Consider the following 20,253-nt stretch of genomic DNA (forward strand, 5'->3'; position numbering starts at 1 on the left):
CCATCACGCACCGCGCGGCCCCATTCATTCCAACGGGGGCCATGCCTCGGTATATCCCATCACGCACCGCGCTCCCCTTCCGCTCCCAGAAGCCTTTGCGGCGCCCCGGCGGCGGCAGCGGGATCCGGTCGCTCCGGTAGGTTCCCGATGGGATTTAATGGGATAACGGGAATGGGAATGGGAAGGGGGGGGGAAAGCACCGGGATCACCCAACCCCCCCCTTCTTGGCCTGGTTGTGGCTGTTTCCATAGGGATCGGACGGTTTTCCACGTATCCCGGTTGGAGCGGGCGCTATGGTGAGGGAGAGACCCCCCCCACCCCATGATGCTTTGGGGCAGGCCCCCCCCCCCCCCCCCCCGTTGCCCCCCCATTGCACCCCCCCTTGCATCCCAGCGCATCCCAATGCATCCCAGTGCATCCCAATGGATCCCAGTGCTTCCTAATGCATCCCAAATGCATCCCAATGGATCCTAATGTTTCCCAATGGATTTAAATGCATCCCAATGGATCTCAATGGATCCCATTGCCCCCCATTGACTCCCATTGCTCCCCATTGCCCCCCATTGCCCCCATTGACCCTCATTGACCCCCATTGACCCCATTGCTCCCCATTGCCCCCATTGACCCCCATTGCCCCCATTGCCCCCATTGACCCCCGTTGCCCCCCATTGACTCCCATTGACTCCCATTGACTCCCATTGCCCCCCATTGCCCCCCATTGCCCCCATTGCCCCCCATTGACTCCCATTGCCCCCCATTGACTCCCATTGACTCCCATTGACCCCCATTGCCCCCCATTGCCCCCCATTGCCCCCCATTGACTCCCATTGACTCCCATTGCCCCCCATTGCCCCCATTGCCCCCCATTGACTCCCATTGCCCCCATTGACCCCCATTGACCCCCATTGCCCCCCAATTGCCCCCATTGCCCCCCATTGACTCCCATTGCCCCCCATTGACTCCCATTGCCCCCCATTCCCAGCACGGGCGTCTCAAGTCCCGCCCTCCGGATGCGGCGCGGCTCCGGCAGCGGGAAGAGCGGCTCCGGAAGTACCGGGAGAGCATGCGGGAGCTGCGGGAATGCGTGAGTCATGTGACTGCTTCCCAGCCTATCCCATTGTATCCCATCGTATCTTATTATATGCCGTTTTATCCCATTATATTCCATTGTATCCCATTGTATGCCACTGTATCCCAGTACCCCCCGTCCCAATCCATCCTAGTGCCCTCCAATCCCATCCCAGTCCCATTTATCCCAATCCCAATGGATCCCAGTCACCCCCTAACCCCATCCCAATGGATCCCAATAACCCCCTCCTAATGGATCCCAATGACCCCCCTAACCCCCCCTGATGGATCCCAATGGATCCCAGTGACCCCCTAACCCCCTCCCGATGGATCCTGATGGATCCCTATGATGCCCTTACCCCATCCCGATGGATCCCAATGACCCCCCCAACCCCCTCCCTATCGATCCCAATGAACCCTCATCCCCCTCCTAATGGATCCTGATGCATCCCGATGGATCCCGTTGGATCCCTATGATGCCCTTACCCCATCCCAGTGGATCCTAATGACCCCCTAACCCCATTGCCATGGATCCCAATGACCCCTACTCCCCTCCCTATGGATCCCAATGACCCCCTAACCCCCTCCCGATGGATCCCAATGGATCCCAATGACCCCCCTAAGCCCCCCCAATGGATCCCAATGACCCCCCCCACCCACTCCCATTGGATCCCGATGGATCCCTATGACGCCCTAACGCCCTCCCAATGGATCCCAATGACCCCTCTAACCCCTTCCCGATGGATCCCAATGCATCCCAATGGATCCCAATGACCCCCTAACCCCCTTCCCAATGGATCCCAATGATCCCCCTAATCCCTTTCCCAATGGATCCCAATGACCCCCCTAACCCCCTTCCCAATGGATCCCAATGATCCCCCTAATCCCTTTCCCAATGGATCCCAATGACCCCTCTAACCACTTCCCAATGGATCCCAATGACCACCCTAACGCCCTCCCTATGGATCTCAGTGACCCCCAACCCCATCCTTACGTATCCCAATGGATCCCGGTGACCCACTAACCCCCTCCCAATGGATCCCAATGAACCCTCTAACCACTTCCCAATTGATCCCAATGACCCCCCTAACCCCCTTCCCAATGGATCCCAATGACCCCCCAACCCCATCCTTATGGATCCCAATGACCCCCCAACCCCATCCTTACATATCCCAATGGATCCCGGTGACCCCCTAACCCCTTTCCCAATGGATCCCAATGGATCCCGGTGACCCCCTAACCCCTTTCCCAATAGATCCCAATGGATCCCAGTTACCCCCTAACCCCGATCCCAATGGATCCCGGTGACCCCCCTAACCCCTTTCCCAATGGATCCCAATGGATCCCAGTTACCCCCTAACCCCTTTCCCAATGGATCCCAATGGATCCCAGTTACCCCCTAACCCCCTTCCCAATGGATCCCAATGGATCCCAATGGATCCCGGCAGCGGGGGGGGCCGGTGCTGGCGCTCACGGCCTCGGTGCTGGCGGCCAATCCGGACGTGGCCACGTGCTGGGGGCTGCGCAGGGAGGTGCTGCTATTGGAGCCCGAGCCCCACTGGTGAGCACCGAGGCCTCCCATTGGCTGGCGGGGGAGAGGGGAGCGACGGGATTGGCTGGGGGCGGGGGGGGGGGGGGAGAGGCGCAATGGGATTGGCTGGGGAGGTAATGGGGGGGGGCACTGGGTTATACTGGGAGGCAATGGGGGGCAACGGGATTGGCTGAGGGAGGCAAGGGCCCAACGGGATTGGCTGGGAGGGGAGCGGGGCGCAATCTGATTGGCTGGGGGGCAGTGGGGGGCACTGATTTATGGGGGCTTAGAAGGGGCTGTGGGGCTTGGCTCTAGAGGGGTCAATAGGGGCCTATAGACTTCTATGCATAGGGGTCTATAGGGCTCTATAGAGCCCTATAGGGGTCTACAGGGATGTATAGGCTTCCATAGGACTCTATAGGGGTCCATAGCGCTCTATAGGGGTCTATAGAGCTTTATAGGGCTATGTAGGGCTCCATAAGTGTCTATTGGGCTCCATAGGAGTAAGTAGGAACTTATAGAGCTATATGCATGTCCATAGGTATCTGTAAGTATAGATATGATTCTATAGCTCTCCATAGGGCTCCATATGGATCTATAAGGCTCTATAGGGCTCCATAGGGGTCTATAGGGCTCTATAGGGCTCTATACGGGTGTGTACTTGTCTTTAGGTACCATAGGTGTCTGTAGGTGTCGATAGGTGTCTATAGGGTTCCATAGGGCGCCATAGGTGTCTATAGGAGTCTCTATGGGGCTCTATAGGTGTCCATATGTGTCTATAGGGCTCCATAGGTGTCTATAGGGCTCCATAGGTGTCTATAGGGCTCTCTATGGGGCTCCACAGGCGTCTATGGGAGTTTATAGATATATATAGGTGTGTATAGATGTCCGTAGGGCCCTATGGGAGTCTCTAAAGGTCTATAGGACTTCATACGTTGCTATAGGTGTCTATAAGGCTGTATGTGGCTGTATGGAGATCTATAGGGTTCCATAGATGTTTATAGGGCTCCATAGGAGTCTATAGGGTTCTATAGGGCTCCATATGTGTTTAGAGATGTGTATAAAGGTCTATACATCTCCATACCTGTGCATAGGATTCTATATGACTCCATAGAGGTCCATAGGTGTCTATAGGCGCCTATGGTGGGTTCTATAGAGACTTCCATAGGATTGTATAGGCGGTCCATAGGACTCCATAGGTGTCCATAAACCTCTATAGGTGTCCGTAGGGGTCTATAGGGTTCTCTATAGGGTCTCTATGGGTCAGGGTGGACTCGGAGCTGGCGTTCGTGGCGGGGTGCCTGGCCGTGAACCCCAAGTCCTATGGGGCTATAGGGCTCCATAGGGGTCTATAGGGCTCCATAGGGGTGTATAGGGCTCCATAGGGGTCTATAGGGTCCATAGGGGTCTATGGGGCTCCATAGGAGTCTATAGGGCTCCATAGGGCCCTATAGGGCTCTCTCTAGGGTCTCTATGGGTCAGGGTGGACTCGGAGCTGGCGTTCGTGGCGGGGTGCCTGGCCGTGAACCCCAAGTCCTATGGGGCTATAGGGCTCCATAGGCTCCATAGGGGTGTATAGGGCTCCATAGGGGTCTATAGGGATCCATAGGAGTCTATAGGGCTCCATAGGGGTCTATGGGGCTCCATAGGGGTCTATAGGGTTTTATAGGGCTCTCTATAGGGTCCTTATGGGTCAGGGTGGACTTGGAGCTGGCGTTCGTGGCGGGGTGCCTGGCCGTGAACCCCAAGTCCTATGGGGCTATAGGGCTCCATAGGGCTCTATAGGGCTCCATATGGGTGTATAGGGCTCCATAGGAGTCTATGGGGCTCCATAGGGGTCTATGGGGCTCCATAGGGCCCTATAGGGCTCTCTCTAGGGTCTCTATGGGTCAGGGTGGACTCGGAGCTGGCGTTCGTGGCGGGGTGCCTGGCCGTGAACCCCAAGTCCTATGGGGCTATAGGGCTCCATAGGCTCCATAGGGGTGTATAGGGCTCCATAGGGGTCTATAGGGATCCATAGGAGTCTATAGGGCTCCATAGGGGTCTATGGGGCTCCATAGGGGTCTATAGGGTTTTATAGGGCTCTCTATAGGGTCTCTATGGGTCAGGGTGGACTCGGAGCTGGCGTTCGTGGCGGGGTGCCTGGCCGTGAACCCCAAGTCCTATGGGGCTATAGGGCTCCATAGGGGTCTATAGGGCTCCATAGGGGTGTATAGGGCTCCATAGGGGTCTATAGGGTCCATAGGGGTCTATGGGGCTCCATAGGGGTCTATGGGGCTCCATAGGGCCCTATAGGGCTCTCTCTAGGGTCTCTATGGGTCAGGGTGGACTCGGAGCTGGCGTTCGTGGCGGGGTGCCTGGCCGTGAACCCCAAGTCCTATGGGGCCTGGCACCACCGCGCCTGGGTGCTCCGCTGGGTCCCTGCGCCCGCCGCCACCGCCGCCGCCGAGCGCGGCCTCTGCGCCCGCCTCCTGGCGGCCGATCCGCGCAACTGTGAGCAATGGGATCCGATGGGAGGGGAATGGGATGGGAGGGGAATGGGGTCCGATGGGAGGGGAATGGGATCCGATGGGAGGGGAATGGGATCCGATGGGAGGGGAATGGGATGGGAGGGGAATGGGATCCGATGGGAGGGGAACGGGATCCGATGGGAGGGGAATGGGATCCGATGGGAGGGGAATGGGGTCCGATGGGAGGGGAATGGGATCCGATGGGAGGGGAATGGGATCCGATGGGAGGGGAATGGGGTCCGATGGGAGGGGAATGGGGTCCGATGGGAGGGGAATGGGGTCCGATGGGAGGGGAATGGGATCCGATGGGAGGGGAATGGGGTCCGATGGGAGGGGAATGGGGTCCGATGGGAGGGGAATGGGGTCCGATGGGAGGGGAATGGGGTCCGATGGGAGGGGAATGGGATCCGATGGGAGGGGAATGGGGTCCGATGGGAGGGGAATGGGATCCGATGGGAGGGGAATGGGATGGGAGGGGAATGGGATCCGATGGGAGGGGAATGGGATCCGATGGGAGGGGAATGGGGTCCGATGGGAGGGGAATGGGATCCGATGGGAGGGGAATGGGATCCGATGGGAGGGGAATGGGGTCCGATGGGAGGGGAATGGGGTCCGATGGGAGGGGAATGGGATGGGAGGGGAATGGGATCCGATGGGAGGGGAATGGGGTCCGATGGGAGGGGAATGGGGTCCGATGGGAGGGGAACGGGATCCGATGGGAGGGGAATGGGGTCCGATGGGAGGGGAATGGGATCCGATGGGAGGGGAATGGGGTCCGATGGGAGGGGAATGGGATCCGATGGGAGGGGAATGGGGTCCGATGGGAGGGGAATGGGATCCGATGGGAGGGGAATGGGGTCCGATGGGAGGGGAATGGGATCCGATGGGAGGGGAATGGGGTCCGATGGGAGGGGAATGGGGTCCGATGGGAGGGGAATGGGATGGATTGGGATGGGAATGGGATCCAATGGGATGGGATGGACTGGGATGGATTGGGGTGGACTGGGATGGATTGGGAAGGGGTTCAGTGCTCCGTGGGCCCGCTCCATCCCAACGGAGGCCGTCGCCATTCCCAGTCCACGCCTGGGAGCACCGGCGGGCGCTGCCCCCCCAGGAGCCGGAGGCCGAGCTGGGATTCACGGAGCAGCTCCTGGGCCGCGACTTCTCCAACTTCTCCGCCTGGCACCAGCGGCTGCGGCTGCTGCGATCCCATGGGAGCATCCCCCAGGAGCGCCTGCCCCACGGTGGGAGCCCATTGGCTGCCATGGACACCCATTGACTGCCATTGACACCCATTGACTGCCATTGACACCCATTGACTGCCATTGACACCCATTGACTGCCATTGACACCCATTGGCTGCCATTGACACCCATTGACTGCCATTGACACCCATTGACTGCCATGGACACCCATTGACTGCCATTGACACCCATTGGCTGCCATTGACACCCATTGACTGCCATTGACACCCATTGGCTGCCATTGACACCCATTGACTGCCATTGACACCCATTGACTGCCAGTGGCACCCATTGACTGCCATTGACACCCATTGGCTGCCATGGACACCCATTGACTGCCATTGACACCCATTGGCTGCCATGGACACCCATTGACTGCCATTGACACCCATTGACTGCCATGGACACCCATTGGCTGCCATGGACACCCATTGACTGCCAGTGGCACCCATTGACACCCATTGACTGCCATTGACACCCACTGGTGCCCATTGGCACCCATTGACTGCCATTGACACCCATTGACACCCATTGGCACTCATTGATACCCATTGACACCCGTTGGCACCTATTGGCTCCCATTGACACCCATTGGTGCCCATTGACAACCATTGGCACCCATTGACTGCCATTGACACCCATTGGCACTCATTGATACCCATTGACACCCATTGGCACCTATTGGCTCGCATTGACACCCATTGGTGCCCACTGACTGCCATTGACACCCATTGACTGCCATTGGCACCCATTGACTGCCATGGACACCCATTGACACTCTTTGGCACCCATTGACACCCATGGGCACCCATTGATACCCATTGACACCCATTGGCACCTATTGGCTCCCATTGACACCCATTGGTGCCCATTGACAACCATTGACAGCCATTGACACCCATTGACTCCGATTGACTCCCATTGACTCCCATTGGCACCCATTGATACCCATTGGCACCCATCGACTCCCATTGGCACCCATTGATGCCCATTGACACCCATTGGCACCTATTGGCTCCCACTGACACCCATTGGTGCCCATTGACAACCATTGGCACCCATTGACACCCATTGGCGCTCATTGATACCCATTGACACCCATGCGCACCCATTGATACCCATTGACACCCATTGGCACCTATTGGCTCCCATTGACACCCATTGGTGCCCATTTACACCCATTGGCACCCATTGACACCCATTGACTGCCATTGACACCCATTGGCACTCACTGATACCCATTGACACCCATTGGCACCTCTTGGCTCCCATTGACACCCATTGGCGCCCATTGACACCCAGTGACTGCCACTGGCACCCATTGACTGCTATTGACACCCATTGATACCCATTGACTGCCATTGACACCCATTGACTGCCATTGGCACCCGTTCACACCCGTTGATGCCCATTGACACATTGGCACCCATTGACACCCATTGGCACCCATTGACACCCATTGACTGCCATTGGCACCCATTGACACCCATTTTTATCCCACGTTCACCCTTTTTGGGCCAGTTTCCACCCGTTTTGGGTCAATTTCTGCCCTTTTGGGGCCAATTTCCACCATTTGGGGCCAATTTCCACCCCTTTTGGGCCTATTTCTGACCCATTTCTACCTTTTTTGGCCTCCTTTCCCCCATTTTGGGCCCATTTCCCCCATTTTTTGACCCATTTTGGCCCCAATTTCCCCTTTTATCCCAATTCCCTATTTTTTGCCCCTTTTTCCCCGTTTTTTCCCCTATTCCCCCCCTTTTTGCCCCCCTTTCCCCCTTTTTTGCCCCATTTCCTCCGGTTTTGGACCCACTTCCCCCCTTTTTGACCCCATTCCCATCATTCCAGAGCTGGAGCTGGTCCGGAATGCCGCCTTCACTGACCCCCATGACCAGAGCGCTTGGATCTACCTGCGTTGTGCCCTATCCCAGGGTGAGCCCCCCCCTTAAGCCCCATTGGTTGAGCCCAAATCCCCCCTTAAACCCCATTGGTGCAGCCCAAACCCCCCCTTAAACCCCATTGGTGCAGCCCAAACTCCCCCCAAACCCCATTGGTGCAGCCCAAACCCCATTGGTGCAGCCCAAATCCCCCCTTAAACCCCATTGGTGCAGCCCAAACCCCCCCCAAACCCCATTGGTGCAGCCCAAACCCCCCCCAAACCCCATTGGTGCAGCCCAAACTCCCCCATTAGAACCCCATTAAACCCCATTGGGACCCCATTAAACCCCATTGAGACCACATAAACCCCATTGGGACCCCATTAAAACCCATTAGAACCCCATCGAACCCCCTTTAGACCCCATTAAACTCCATTGGGACCCCATAAACTCCATTAGAACCCCATTAAACCCTGTTTAGACCCCATTAAACACCATTGGGACCCCGTAAACCCCATTAGAACCCCATTAAACCCCCTTTAGACCCCATTAAACCCCATTGAACCCCATTAGAACCCCATTAAACCCCATTAGAACCCCATTGAGACCCCATTAAACCCCATTGGGACCCCATTAAACCCCATTGGGACCCCATTAAACCCCCTTTAGACCCCATTAAATCCCATTGGGACCCCATTAAACCCCATTAGAACCCCATCAAACCCCCTTTAGACCCCATTGGGACCCCATAAACCCCATTAGAACCCCATTAAACCCGCTTTAGACCCCATTAAACCCCATTAGGACCCTATAAACCCCATTGGGACCCCATAAACCCCATGGAGACCCCATTAAACCCCATTAGAACCCCATTAAACCCCTTTACCCCCCATTGAACCCCCCCTTAACCCATTCCCCCCCCCCCCAGCCTTGCCCCCCCCCCGGATCCTCTCCCTTTACCTCCATAGGGACGATCCCACCTTGGCCGTCACCTTCTCCAGGCCCATTGTGGTGAGTGGGGGACCCCCATCACCCCCCCCCCCAATCCAGATGTGGGGGGGCCGGACCTCCGCCCCCATTGCAGATGTTGGGGTCCCCCCCCCATTGTATCCCATAGGCAGGGCCGGAGCTGGAAGTGCTCCTGGATGGAGCCCCCGTGGATGGGAGCTGGCGCTCGGCCGAGGGGGGGGCGAGGAGCAGCCGGACCTGGGTACCAGCATGGGGGGGGAATGGGGTTGTAATGGGGGATAATGGGGTATAATGGGGTTATAATGGGTTATAATGGGGTTATAATGGGTTATAATGGGTTATAATGGGTTATAATGGGTTATAATGGGGTTATAATGGGTTATAATGGGTTATAATGGGTTATAATGGGGTATAATGGGGTTATAATGGGGTATAATGGGTTATAATGGGGTTATAATGGGTTATAATGGGGTTATAATGGGGTTATAAAGGGCTTATAATGGGGTTAAAAATGGGGTATAATGGGGTATAATGGGTTATAATGGGGTTATAATGGGGTTATAATGGGTTATAATGGGTTATAATGGGGTATAATGGGGTTATAATGGGGTATAATGGGTTATAATGGGGTTATAATGGGTTATAATGGGGTTATAATGGGGTTATAAAGGGCTTATAATGGGGTTAAAAATGGGGTATAATGGGGTATAATGGGTTATGATGGGGTTATAATGGGTTATACTGGGGTTAAATGGAGTTATAATGGGTTATAATGGGGTTACAATGGGGTTATAATGGGGTTATAATGGGTTATAATGGGGTTAAATGGGGTTATAATGGGTTATAATGGGTTATAATGGGGTTATAATGGGGTTATAAAGGGATTATAATGGGGTTATAATGGGTTATAATGGGGTTATAATGGGTTATAATGGGTTATAATGGGGTTATAAAGGGATTATAATGGGTTATAATGGAGTTTAATGGGTTATAATGGGGTTATAATTGGTTATAGTGGGGGTTAATGGGGGTTAGTGGGGTTACAATGGGGGTTAATGGGGGTTTATGGGGATTTATGGGGGTTAATGGGGTTATAATGGGGTTTAATGGGGGTTACAATGGGGTTATAATGGAGGTTAATGGGGTTATAATGGGGGTTAATGAGATTTGATGGAGTTATAATGGGATTATAATGGGGGTTAATTGGGGTTAATGGTGTTATAATGGGATTTAATGGGGATTAAAATGGGGTTATAATGGGGGTTAATGGGGTTATAATGGGGGTTAATGGGTTATAATGGGGGTTAATGGGGTTTAATGGGGTTTAATGGCAGTTACAATGGGGTTATAATGGGGTTATAATGGGGTTTAATGGGGTTATAATGGGGTTTAATGGGGTTATAATGGGGGTTAATGGGGTTATAATGGGGTTATAATGGGGTTTAATGGGGTTATAATGGGGTTTAATGGGGTTATAATGGGGGTTAATGGGGTTATAATGGGGTTTAATGTTTGTTAATGGGGGTTAATGGGTTATAATGGGGGTTACTGGGGGTTACTGGGCTCCCCTTGGCTTCCCTGGGGGCACCCCGGGGGTCACGTGGGCTCCGAGGGGGCGGGGCTTCCCTCCCCCTCTCCTCGGCAGCTCCTGGACCTGCCCCCGGCCCCGCCCGCCTCCGCCCTCCACCTGCGGGTCACGTGGGCGCCCGGCCCCGCCCCCTGCGACCTGACCCTCCAATCAGGTGCGAGGCCACGCCCCCACGCCCCTCCCCCCCTCCACGCGCCAAGCCCCGCCCCCTCCCCTTTAAACCCCGCCCCTTTCGGCCCTAGGCGAGAACGAGGCTTGGTGGCAGGAGCCAATCGTGGCGCGGGAGCTCTTCTGGTGAGCCACGCCCCCTCCACACCATATAAAGGCGCGGGGGGGTGTGGTTTGGAGAGGCCACGCCCCCCTCCTTGACCATATATGGCTAAGCCCCGCCCCTTCCCCCCGCAGGCCGGAGGTGGGCGTGTCCGAGGCGGGGCTGCTGCAGGCGCAGGCTCAGTGGTGCCGGGAGCTGCGGGAGCTGGAGCCGCAGAGCAGGGGTGAGGCCTATGGGGGCTATGGGGTGCCCCATAGATCCCTAGGGGTGACCCATTGATCCCTATGTGTGCCCCATAGATCCCTAGGGAAGCCCCATGGAGCCCTATGGGTGACCCATTGATCCCTGTGGACGCCCCATAGATCCCTATGGATCCCATAGGGTTCCCTGTTGATCCCTATGGACCCCATAGGGTGCCCCATTGACCCCTATGGGTGCCCCATTGACCCCTATGGATCCCATAGGGTGCCCCATTGACCGCTATGGGTGCCCCATTGACCCCTATGGATCCGATAGGGTACCCCATTGACCCCTATGGGTGCCCCATTGACCCCTATGGATCCCATAGGGTGCCCCATTGACCGCTATGGCTGCCCCATTGAGCCCTATAGATCCCATAGGGTGCCCCATTGACCCCTATGGATGCCATAGGGTGCCCCATTGACCCCTATGGATCCCATAGGGTGCCCCATTGACCCCTATGGCTGCCCCATTGATTCCTATTGATCCCATAGGTTGCCCCATTGACCCCTATGGATCCCATAGGGTGCCCCATTGACCCCTGTGGATCCCATAGGGTGCCCCATTGACCCCTATGGATCCCATAGGGTGCCTGCTGGCGCTGGCGCTGCTGCTGTGGGCCCTGGAGCCGCTGGAGCACGAGGAGGAGACGCGGAGCTGCCTGCAGGAGCTCAAGGTGGGACCAGTATGGACCAGTATAGACCAGTATAGACCAGTATGGAGCCCTGTGGAACAGCATAGACCAGTATAGGCCAGTATAGACCAGTATAGACCAGTATGGAGCAATATAGGCAAGTACAGACCAGTATAGACCAATATGGACCAGTATGGACCCATATAGACCAGTATAGACCAGTATGTATCGATATAGACCAATATAGATCAGTATAGGCCAATATGGAATAGTATTAAGCGTTATAGACCAGTATAGACCAGTATGGACCAGTATAGAGTAGCAGTGACTAGTATGGATGACTACAGACCAGTATAGAGTGCTATGGACCAGTATGAACCAGTGTAGACTAGTGTGGACCAGTATGAACCAGTATAGACCAGTATGGACCAGTATAGACAAGTATTGGCCGGTATAGACTACTATGAACCAGTATAGACCAGTATGAAGTAATATAGACCAGTGTGGATCAATATAGACCAGTATGGACCAGTGTGAACCAGTATAGACCAGTATGGGTCAGTATAGACCAGTATAGACAAGTATGGACTAGTATAGACCAGTGTAAATCAGCGCAGACCAACATAGACCAGTATGGACCAGTATAGACAAGTATAGACCAGTATGGACCGGTACAGACCAGTATGAACCAGTATAGACCAATATGGACCAGTATAGGCCAGTATGAACCAGTATGGGCCAGTATAGACCAGTATAGGCCAGTATGGACCAGTATAGACAAGTATGGACTAGTATAGACCAGTGTAAGTCAGTATAGACCAACATAAACCAGTATGAACCAGTATAGACCAATATGGACCAGTATAGACCAGTGTGAACCAGTATAGACCAGTATAGACCAGTATGAACCAGTATAGACCAGTATAGACCAGTGTGAACCAGTATAGACCAGCATAGACCAGTATGAACCAGTATAGACCAGTATAGACCAGTGTGAACCAGTAAGCCCTGCCCCATAGCGCCCTATGGCCCCCATTGCCCCCCCCCGCGGCTCTTCCAGTGGGCGGGGCTTCCGGGGGGGAGGGGGCGTGGCCTCACTGAGGCCCCGCCCCCTTTTCCCTTCTAAGGCAGCGGACCCGCTGAGGCGGGGCTTCGTGAGCGACGCCGCGTCCCGATTGGAGGTCGCAGCCGCGCTGCTGCGGAGGGGGGCGGGGCCTGAGGGCGAGCTGTGCCTGCGCGGGAAGGTGGGCGGGGCCTGCAGGGGGCGGGGCTTGAGGGTGGGAGGGGCTTGAGAAGGGGCGGGGCTTGGGGTGGGAGGGGCTCTAATTGGTTGACATTGAGGTAGGCTGGGCTTAAATGAGGGCGGGGCTTAGGTAGGAGGGGTTAAAAGGGGCGGGGCTTGAGGAGGGAGGGACTTAATGGGTGGGAGGGGTTTAAAGGGGTGGGCGGGGCTTAAAGGGGGCGGGGCTTGAGGTGCGAGAGGCTCTGATTGGCCGAGGTTGAGGAGGGCATGGCTTGGGTGGGAGGGGCTTAAAGGGGGTGGAGCTTTAGGTGGGAGGGGCTTGGATGGGAGGGGCTTAAAGGGGGCAGGGCTTAACGGGGTGGGGGGCTTAAAGGGGCGGGGCTTGGGGTGCACGGGGCTCTGATTGGCTGAGGTTGAGGTAGGCTGGGCTTAAATGAGGGCGGGGCTTGGGTAGGAGGGGTTAAAAGGGGCGGGGCTTGATGTGGGAGGAGCTTAAAGGGAGTAGGAGGGGTTTGAAGGGGTGGGAGAGGCTTAAAGGGGGCGGGGCTTGAGGTGCGAGGGGCTCTGATTGGCCGAGGTTGAGGAGGGTATGGCTTGGGTGGGAGGAGCTAAAGGGGGCGGAGCTTTAGGTGGGAGGGGCTTGGATGGGAGGGGCTTAAAAGGGGCAGGGCTTGGGTGCAAGGGGCTCTGATTGGCTGAGGGTGAGGAGGGCGGGCCTTGGGTGGGAGGGGCTTAAAGGGGGCAGGGCTTAATGGGGTGGGAGGGGCTTAAAGGGGGCGGGGCTTGGGGTGCAAGGGGCTCTGATTGGCTGAGGTTGAGGTAGGCTGGGCTTGGGTAGAAGGGGTTAAAAGGGGCGGGGCTTGAGGTGGGAGAGGCTTAAAGGGGGCGGGGCTTGAGGTGCGAGGAGCTCTGATTGGCCAAGGTTGAGAAGGGAGGGTCTTAAAGGGGGCGGGGTTTGGGGGGGTGGGAGGGGCTTTAAGGGGCGGGGCTTAAGGGGGGAGGGAGGGGAGGGGCTTCCCCCTTTCCCCTGCTGCCATTGGCCCCGGGGGGGGGCGTGTCCTGACGTGGCCCCGCCCCCAGGCGCTGACGTCACTGCCGCTGCTGGAGCGCATGGTCCTGGTGCCCCGCCTCGACCTGGCCCACAACGGCCTCGGGGGGCTCCCGGCGGCCATGGGGGCCCTGCGGCGCCTCAAGGTGGGGGCCCCGGGAGCCCTATGGGGCTCTGTGGGGCTCTATGGGTCTCTATGGGGTCTCTATGGGGTCTCTATGAGGTCTCTATGGGGTCCCTATGGGGCTCTATGGGGTCTCTATGGGTCTCTATGGGGTCTCTATGGGTCTCTATGGGGCTCTCTGGGGTCCCTATGGGGTCTCTATGGGTCTCTCTGGGGTCCCTATGGGTCCCTATGGGTCTCTATGGGTCTCTATGGGGTCTCTATGGGTCTCCATGGGGTCTCTATGGGTCTCTATGGGTCTCTATGGGTCCCTATGGGGTCTCTATGGGGTCTCTATGGGGTCTCTATGGGTCTCTATGGGGTCTCCATGGGGTCTCTATGGGTCCCTATGGGGTCTCTATGGGGTCCCTATGGGTCTCTATGGGGTCTCTATGGGTCTCTATGGGTCTCTATGGGGTCCCTATGGGTACCTATGGGTCCCTATGGGGTCTCTATGGGGTCCCTATGGGTCTCTATGGGGTCTCTATGGGGTCCCTATGGGTCTCTATGGGGTCTCTATGGGTCCCTATGGGGTCTCTATGGGGTCTCTATGGGTCCCTATGGTGTCTCTAGGGGGTCTCTATGGGTCTCTCTGGGGTCCCTATGGGTCCCTATGGGGTCTCTATGGGGTCCCTATGGGTCCCTATGGGGTCTCTATGGGGTCCCTATGGGTCCCTATGGGGTCTCTATGGGTCTCTCTGGGGTCCCTATGGGTCCCTATGGGTCCCTATGGCCCCCTTGCAGGTGCTGGATGTGGCCCACAACAACCTCCGGAGCTTGCAGGGGTTCCCCCCCCTGCCCTGGCTGGAGGAGATGGGGCTGGAGGGGAACCGTAGGTGATGGGGGGCAATGGGGGGGAATGGGGGGCAATGGGGTTATAGTGGGGGTTAATGGGGGTAAATGGGGTTATAATGGGGGTTAATGGGGTTTAATGGAGGTAAATGGGGTTATAATGGAGATTAATGGGGTTATAATGGGTTATAATGGGGTTATAATGTGTTATAATGCGGGTTAATGGGGTTTAATGGGGTTATAATTGGGGGTAATGAGATCATAATGGGGATTAATGGGGTATAATAGGGTTTAATGGGGGTTAATGGGGTTTAATGGGGGTTAATGGGGTTATAATGGGGGTTAATGGGGGTTAATGGGGTTATAATGGGGCTTAATGGGTTTAATGGGGGTTAGTGGGGTTATTATGGGTTATAATGGGGTTATAATGGGTTATTATGGGTTATAATGGGGTTATAATGGGTTATAATGGGGTTCAATGGGGTTATAATGGGGGTTAATGGGGTTATAGTGGGGGTTAATGGGTTTTTAATGGGGTTTAATGGGGGCTCTAAAGGGGTTAGATGGGGTCAAGGGGGCGGGGCTTAGCCGCCTTGGGGGCGGGGCTCCCTCTGACCACGCCCCCTCCCCGCCCGCAGCCCTCAGCCACGCCTCCGCCCTCGCGCCATTGGCCGCCTGCCCGCGCCTCGCTCGCCTCCGATTGGCCGGGACGCCGCTGGCCGCCGCCCCCGGCGCCGCCGCCCACGTGGCCCAGCTCCTCCCCCGCGTTGACGTCAGCCTGGGCTGAGCCGGGCCCCGCCCCCTTAAAGGGGCCGCGGCCAATTAAAGCAGGCTCAGGTCCATCCCAATGGATCCCAATGGATCCCAGTGCGTCCCAATGGATCCCAGTGCGTCCCAATGGATCCCAATGCGTCCCAGTGTGTCCCAATGTCTCTCAGTGCATCCCAATGGATCCTAATGGATCCCACTGCGTCCTAATGGATCCCACTGCATCCTAATGGGTCCCAGTGCATCCCAATGGATCCCAATGCATACCAGCACGTCCCAATGTATTCCAGTGTGTCCCAATGGATCCCAATGGATCCCAGTGCATCCCAATGGATCCCAATGCATACCAGCACGTCCCAATGGATCCCAGTGCGTCCCCATGGGTCCCAGTGTGTCCCAATGGGTCCCAGTGCGTCCCCATGGGTCCCAGTGCGTCCCCATGGGTCCCAATGGATCCCAGTGCGTCCCCATGGGTCCCAGTGTGTCCCAATGGGTCCCAGTGCGTCCCCATGGGTCCCAATGGATCCCAGTGTGTCCCAATGGGTCCCAGTGCGTCCCAATGGATCCCAATGCATACCAGCATGTTCTAATGGATCCCAATAGATCCCAGTGTGTTCCGGTCGATCCCAATAGACCCCAGTGGATCCCAACGGCTCCCAGTGGATCCCAATGGATCCCAGTGCGTCCCAATGGGTCCCAATGCATACCAGCGTGTCCTAATGGATCCCAATAGATCCCAGTGCATTCCAGTCGATCCCAATAGACCCCCAGTGGATCCCAACGGATCCCAGTGCGTCTCAATGGATCCCAGTGGATCCCATTGTGTCCCAATGGATCCCATTCCCACCCCATTCCTCCCCTCTTCCTATTCCCATCCCATTCCTATCCTTACCCCTTTCCCATCCCAATGGATCCCAGCGCGTCCCGGTCCCATCCCATTCCCTCCCATTCCCATTCCCCTCCCCTCCCTCTTGCATCATCCGGACGCATCCATTTCGCCACCGCCGGGCGGGGCCCATGGGGGGGGGGGGGTTGGATTGCGCCATCCCGGCCCCGCTGCCAAATAGTGAGCCATAGCTCGCACTGGGTTTGCCCCGCCGTGCCCTGCCCTGCCAAAGAGTGAGCCGTAGCCCGCAATGGGCTTGCCCGGCCGTGCCCTCTCTTGCCAAATAGGGAGCCGCCCTGGGAGTGCCGCCGCTGCTCAATAGGGAGCCATGACCAAGCCCCATCCCTGGCCTCCTTGCTAAATAGGGAGCCGCCCTTGACCCGGGTTTGCTGCCCTGGGGGGGGGGTGTTGCCACATAGTGAGCCATTCGGGCTATTCATTAGGACCCCCCCGCCACATCGTGAGCCATCGACCTTAAGCATAGGAACCCAGCTGCCACATAGTGAGCCATTTACCTAAAGCACACGACCCCCCTGCCACATGGTGAGCTATTGCCCTTAAACATGGGACCCCCCTGCCACATAGTGAGCTATTGCCCTTAAACATGGGACCCCCCTGCCACATAGTGAGCTATTGCCCTTAAACATAGGACCCCCCTGCCACATAGTGAGCTATTGCCCTTAAACATAGGACCCCCCTGCCACACAGTGAGCTATTGCCCTTAAACATAGGACCCACCTGCCACATAGTGAGCTATTGCCCTTAAACATAGGACCCCCCGCCACATAGTGAGCTATTGCCCTTAAACATAGGACCCCCCTGCCACATAGTGAGCTATTGCCCTTAAACATAGGACCCCCCGCCACATAGTGAGCTATTGCCCTTAAACATAGGACCCCCCTGCCACATAGTGAGCTATTGCCCTTAAATATAGGACCCACCTGCCACATAGTGAGCTATTGCCCTTAAACATAGGACCCCCCGCCACATAGTGAGCTATTGCCCTTAAACATAGGACCCCCGCCACATAGTGAGCCATTAACCTAAACCACAGGACCCCCCTGCCACACAGTGAGCCATGTGGCCATTCAGTAGAACCCTCCTGCCACATAGTGAGCCATTACCCCCCCCACCATATAGTGAGCCATTACCACACCCCATAGGCTCCCCCTGCCACATAGTGAGCTATTGCACCCTCTGACACATGCTGAGGCATTGCGCCATCTCATACCCCCGTTGCCACATAGTGAGCCATTGCCACACCCCTTAGGCCTCCCCTGCCACATAGTGAACCATCACCCATTCATTACCCCCGCTGCCACATAGTGAGCCACTCACTTAAAGCATAGGACCCCCTGCCACATAGTGAGCCATTCCCCCACCCCATACCTCCCCTGTTGCCACATAGTGAGCTATTGGACCTCCCTGCCACATAGTGAGCCATTCCCCCACCTCATACTCCCCATTGCCATAGAGTGATTCTTGCCCATTCATTACCCGCTGCCACATAGTGAGCCATTGCCTCAGCCCATAGGCTGCCCCCTGCCACATAGTGAGCCATTCACCCATTCATTACCCCCGCTGCCACATAGTGAGCCATTAGCCCATTCATTGCCGCGCTGCCACATAGTGATCCATTAGCCCATTCATTGCCGCGCTGCCACATACTGAGCCATTACCGCACCCCACACCCCCCCCGTTGCCACGTAGTGAGCTAGTGGACCCCCTGCCACAAAGTGAGCCATTACCCCACCCCATCTGCCCCCCAGTTGCCACATAGCGAGCTATTGGACCCTCTGCCACATAGTGAGCCATTGCCTCACATTATAATCCCTGTTGCCACATAGTGAGCCATTAGCCCATTCGTTACCCCGCTGCCACATAGTGAGCCATTACCGAACACCACACCCCCCCGTTGCCACATAGTGAGCCATTGGACCCCCTGCCACATAGTGAGACATTACCCCACCCCCTAGGCTGCCCCTTGCCACATAGTGATCCCATAGCCCACTCAATACCCCCAGTTGCCACATAGTGATCTATGACCCCCGCTACACAGTGAGCTATTAGACCCCCCTGCCACATAGTGAGCCATTACCCACCCCATCCCCCCCGTTGCCACATAGTGACCCTATAGCCCATTCATTACCCCCCGTTGCCACATAGTGATCCATTGCCCCACCCCATCCCCCCCCGTTGCCACATAGTGAGCTATTAGACCCCCTGCCACATAGTGAGCCATTACCCACCCCATCCCCCCCCCGTTGCCACATAGTGACCCCATCGCCCATTCATTACCCCCCCGCTGCCACATAGTGATCCACAGCCCCACCCTATCCCCCCCCCGCTGCCACATAGTGAGCCAGGGTGGGGCCCGCAGGTATGGGGCAACCGGAGGGGGGCGTGGCCTAAAGGGGGAAGGGGGCGTGGCCAGCGCTGGCCACGCCCCCTTCCCCCCTTTTGCTCTGCCCTGGACCCGCGGCTACTGGGAGCTACTGAGAGGCACTGGGAGGTACTGGGAGCAATGGGGCTCAATGGGGGGGCTATGGGGCCTCTATAGGGGCTCTATAGGGGCCCGATGGGGGGGGCTATGGGGCTCCTATGGGGCTGGTCGGACTGGGGGAACTGGTTGTACTGGGAGCGGCGGCGCCGGCCGGGCGCGGACTGGGAGGCACTGGGAGGCAATGGGGGGGAATGGGGGGCTCAGGGGGTCCATACTGGTCCCTACTGGGCTCTATGGGCCCATACTGGTTGTACTGGGAAGGGGGGGAGAGGCTTGAATGGGGCGTTCTGGAAGGGCTCAATGGGTTATACTGGTCCATACTGGTCTATACTGGTCTTTATGGGTCCATAGTGGTCTCTTACTGGTCTTTATGGGTCTATACTGGTGTCTTATTGGTGCTTATGGGTTCATACTGGTCCATACTGGTCTCTTATTGGTGCTTATGGGTCCATACTGGTCCATACTGGTCTCTTATTGGTCCATACTGGTCCATACTGGTCTCTTATTGGTGCTTATGGGTCCATACTGGTCCATACTGGTCTCTTATTGGTCCATACTGGTCCATACTGGTCTCTTATTGGTGCTTATGGGTCCATACTGGTCCATACTGGTCTCTTATTGGTCCATACTGGTCTCTTATTGGTGCCTATGGATCCTTACGGGTCCATCCTGGTCTCTTATTGGTGCTTATGGGTCCATACTGGTCCATACTGGTCTCTTATTGGTGCTTATGGGTCCATACTGGTCCATACTGGTCTCTTATTGGTCCATACTGGTCCATACTGGTCTCTTATTGGTGCCTATGGATCCTTACAGGTCCATCCTGGTCTCTTATTGGTGCTTATGGGTCCATACTGGTCTCTTATTGGTCCATACTGCTCTCTTATTGGTCCTTACGGGTCCATCCTGGTCTCTTATTGG

At 56.5% G+C, this 20,253-nt stretch overlaps 1 protein-coding gene across 1 annotated transcript; it reads left to right on the plus strand.

Moving 5' to 3' along the window:
• Positions 1–104: 104 nt before the first annotated feature.
• RABGGTA (Rab geranylgeranyltransferase subunit alpha) lies at positions 105–16,014 on the plus strand. Its single transcript, XM_080631847.1, has 17 exons — positions 105–136; positions 252–296; positions 983–1,084; positions 2,517–2,629; positions 4,923–5,092; positions 6,186–6,353; positions 8,199–8,282; positions 9,156–9,238; positions 9,345–9,437; positions 10,842–10,938; positions 11,027–11,078; positions 11,190–11,278; positions 11,883–11,971; positions 13,057–13,173; positions 14,253–14,366; positions 15,128–15,215; positions 15,814–16,014. The coding sequence occupies exons 2-17, from the start codon at positions 294–296 to the stop codon at positions 15,960–15,962; spliced, it is 1,611 nt and encodes a 536-aa protein (XP_080487973.1). The 5' UTR covers positions 105–136; positions 252–293; the 3' UTR covers positions 15,963–16,014.
• The last annotated feature ends 4,239 nt before the right edge of the window (positions 16,015–20,253 follow it).

The sequence above is a fragment of the Psittacula echo genome (assembly GCF_963264785.1).
Source record: "Psittacula echo genome assembly, chromosome: 19".
NCBI lineage: Eukaryota > Metazoa > Chordata > Aves > Psittaciformes > Psittacidae > Psittacula > Psittacula echo.